General features: G+C 53.1%; 1 protein-coding gene across 1 annotated transcript in view; it reads right to left on the reverse strand.

The window, feature by feature from the left end:
• LOC108298821 (protein monoglycylase TTLL8-like) overlaps positions 1–3,053 on the reverse strand; it is a 19,909-nt gene extending 16,856 nt beyond the window's left edge. The window contains 3 exon segments of the mRNA XM_017521379.1: positions 1,000–1,073; positions 1,838–1,963; positions 2,885–3,053. Coding sequence (XP_017376868.1) covers positions 1,000–1,073; positions 1,838–1,963; positions 2,885–3,053 — 369 coding nt within the window.
• Positions 3,054–4,041: the final 988 nt, after the last annotated feature.

Below are 4,041 nucleotides of genomic sequence, written 5' to 3' on the forward strand. Positions count from 1 at the left end.
CTAATCACTAACCACTGCATCCTGGGGTGAGAAACAGCATCGTCAACAGAACCAAAGTCGCCCCAGTCACACCCATCAGGTAACTGCCACCTGCATTTCTCTCCTCCACACCCAGTGAGCAGAATGTTTCTGTCCCCCCGAAATGCATGTGTTGTGGTCCTCACCCCCAGGCGATGGCATAGGAGGCAGGGCTCCAGGATTAGGTCATGAGCATGAGGCCCTTATAAAGTGGCCCCAGAAAAACCCTTGCCCATGTGAGGACGCAGAAAGATGTCAGCTGTCTGTGAAGCAGGGCACCCTCACCAGCCCAGCCATGCTGCCCCTGACCCGGCCTCCAGCCTCCAGAGCAGTGAGGAATGTTCTTTCCCGGGACCTGCAGAGCCACTGGAGCACTCACGGGGTCTGTGGGAATGGCACTGACTCCAGGAACTTGGAAGAGTGAGCTCGCTGGCCTCGGGGGAGGCTCCCAATCAAGTCTGTGCCCATTTTTCTGCTTGCCTATCATTATTGATTTGTGAGTTCTTTACATATCCTGGATATTTGATCTTTTAAATTGTAAGTACTACAAATGCCGCCTCCCACTCTGGTTTCTCTTTCACCCTCTTTATCGGGGAGCGTGAGGTGTCCCCGAGGAACCAGATTGGGCTGGGGAGGTGGGAGAGCACACTGCTGTGTTGCTGGAGACCCCAGCTCACTCGCTGGCCAGGCCTGGCCTGCAACACACACGCCGGGAAGGCCCTCAGCTTCCACGAGCACGTGGCAGGCCAGCCCAGTATGGGTAGAGGGAGCTGGGCACACCAGGTCTGCCCCCTGCACAGTGGGTCATCCAGCACTGAAGGGCTCGCCCCACCCCAGGTCAAGGGGCCCTGCTGTGACTGGGGTTTTGCCCCCACCGGGCTGCCATCCTCCACAACATGGGCAAGTAGGCACAGAGCAGGGTGATGGTGTGAGAAGCCATGGAGAGGCAGAGGCTGATTAGGACGCACGAAGAGGATATACCATCACATCGTGGATGTCCTCTATTCTCTCGAAAGCAGTTTATTTATTTTCTTTCACTTCAGCAGGTTTATTATCTGCCAACGAGACACAGCGGGAGGCCTGAACACAGAGCCTCTGCCAGACCTCCCCCAGCACTCCATTATCACCGCCGCAGGCAGGACAGCAACTTGCCCTGGCGGAGCAGGTGCCACTGTGGGTGTTGGGTCAGCCTCAGGACATCCCAGCTGCCCCCACACATCCAGTAAGCATCCACAGGACAGCCATCCCACCAGGGCTGTGACAGGGCATGGGGTCCCAGGATTCCTGGAGGCCCAGATGTCCTGAGGTGCAGAAAGGTGGAGACAGCCTGGGGTGGGGGTGGGTGTGATGGAGGCCATGGGGTCCCGGGCAGGGGTGGGGAGGAGGGGGACATTTCATCTGGGTCTCACTGGTGCCAAGAGGATACGGACACAGTTGTGCAGATGATCAGTGAGGAGCAGTGGTACCGTGGGGGCCTGAGAAGTGGACTTCGGGGAGCTGGGGCCAGAGGATGGATGGCTGGGCGGGGCAGAGCAGGACTATGGAAACCACCCTGGCAGGAGGAGGCCCAGCCTGTGTGGGGGCCACAGGGACACTGAGAAGGGAGCAGTGCCAGGGGCTTGAAAGGGTTTGCCCTGCATGACCACCTGGGGCAGGGAGGCCAGGAGGATGATGGAGACCTGGAGTCAGAGAGATTCCATCATGCACACAGGGACACGAGGGCAGGCAGCATGCTCAGGTTGGCACAGACCCTCCCCCGCCCCGTGCCTGTGGCAGACAGTCACGCCCTGCACTGAGACTCGCGCCTCCAATACCCTGCCAGCAACCCTGGTGCCTCTATCGTCGACAGTGGCAATGACCCTGGGCAAGAAATGGAACTTCTTCTCCACCCAGCCCTTCCTCCACAGAGCCGCATGCACCACCGGGTAGTGTCCATAGATAAAGTCTTCTTCTCCTAAGATGGCAAGAGGATATTTTTATTTCAATTGTCTTTGGAGAACAGGTGGATTTTGGTTACATGGATAAGCTCTTTAGTGGTGATTTTTAAGATTTTGGGGCACCTGTCACCCAATATGTAATTTTTTTTTTTGAGACGGAATCTAGCTTTGTCGCCCAGGCTAGAGTGCAGTGGTGTGATCTTGGCTCACTGCAACCTCTACCTTCCAGGTTCAAGCGATTCTCCCTGCCTCAGCCTCCCGAGCATCTGAGTAGCTGGGATTACAGGTGCCTGCCACCACGCCTGGCTAATTTTTTTTTTTCTAAGACAGAATCTCACACTGTCTCCAGGGCTGGAGTGCAATGGCATGATCTCAGCTAATTGTAACCTCTGCCTCCCTGGTTCATGCAATTCTCCTGCCTCAGCCTACCAAGTAGCTGGGTAAAATTACAGGTGCACACCACCGCACCCAGCTAATTTTTTTTATTTTTAGTAGAGATGGGTTTTCACTATATTGGCCAGACTGGTCTCGAACTTCTAACCTCGTGATCTGCCGGCCTCAGCCTTCCAAAGTGCTGGGATTACCTGAGGACAGGAATTCAAGACCAGCCTGGCCAACATAGTGAAACCTCCAATTCTACTAAAAAAAAAAAAAATTAGCTAGGTGTGGTGGTGTGCACCTGTAGTCCCAGCTACTCAAAAGGCTGAGGCACGAGAATTGCTTGAACCCAGGAGGCGGAGGTTGTGATGAGCTGAGATTGTGCCACTGCACTCCAGCCTGGGCAACAGAGCCAGACTCTGTCTCAAAAATAAATAAACAAACAACAAATAAATAAATAAATAAATAAATAAATGTAACTCCAGCCAAGTCCCACAGGGAGGAGGCTGTGGCTCTCAGATGCCAGACGAACAGACTCCAAGTTCCAAAACAAACGTTCTTTTCAAAAAGTGTCCCCCTCCCCACCGAGTCCCAAGGAGCATTTACCTTGATTGCTTTTTCTGTTAACTACCTTGCTACTTTGTATCTGTCTAATTTGGGGGAAGAAGCCAAGTCTTGAGAAATTCCTTGTTTTAATTCTGTAAAACAGAAAGAGGACATCAAGTCAAAGGAACTGGCATCCGAGGCTGGTTCAGTGGCTCACGCCTGTAATCCCAGCACTGTGGGAGGATGAGGCAGGTGGATCACATGAGGCCAGGCGTTCAAGACCAGCCTGGCCAACACGGTGAAACCTCATCTCTACTAAAAATATAAAAGTTAGCAGTGCGTGGTGGCACATGCCTGTAATCCCAGCTACTCAGGAGGCTGAGGCAGGAGAATCCCTTCCACCAGCTCTTCCTGCCACTTTCTCCACCCCCTGGGCTCCCAAAACCCGTGTCCGTCCAGCCAACTGATTTAGACTAAAGCTCCGAAGCACCTCAGTGGGGACGGTGCGAGAACAACTGTACGTCCGTGTGGAGAGGGCAAACTATAACTGCTGCCTGACAACACGCCCAAAAACTAATCTTCGCTCCTCTAGGAGAAAACACAGAGAGCACTTTCACGACTGCGGGTCAGGAGAACGTTTCTCAAACCGTCCCCGAAAGCTAACCAAACACGTTAAAACTGATGAAGTCCTGGACTTCATCAACATTAAAATGTTCCGCTTTGTTAAGAAAATGAAGAGGTAAAGCACAGACTGGAGAACAAATTCAAAAGACATCTGCCCACCAGGCACGGTGGCTCATACCTGTAATCCCAACAGTTTGGGAGGCCGAGGTGGGCAGATCACAAGGTCAGAAGTTCAAGACCACCATGGTGAAACCCCATCTCCACCAAAAATATAAAAATTAGCTGGGCATGGTGACGTGTGCCTGTGATCTCAGCTACTCAGAAGGCTGAGGCAGGAGAATCACTTGAACCCAGGCAGCGGAGGTTGCAGTGAGCCAAGATCCTGCCATTGCACTCCAGCCTGGGCACAGAGCGAGACTCCATCACAAAAAAAAAAGACACATGTCTAACAAGGCCAGACATGAAATGGCATATTCTGAGGCATGCCATCCATGAGTCAGCAATAGCCATCCATGGTCATTGAGACCAGAGCTGTGGG

This window comes from Cebus imitator, unplaced genomic scaffold, assembly GCF_001604975.1.
Source record: "Cebus imitator isolate Cc_AM_T3 unplaced genomic scaffold, Cebus_imitator-1.0 Scaffold1109, whole genome shotgun sequence".
NCBI classification, from domain to species: domain Eukaryota; kingdom Metazoa; phylum Chordata; class Mammalia; order Primates; family Cebidae; genus Cebus; species Cebus imitator.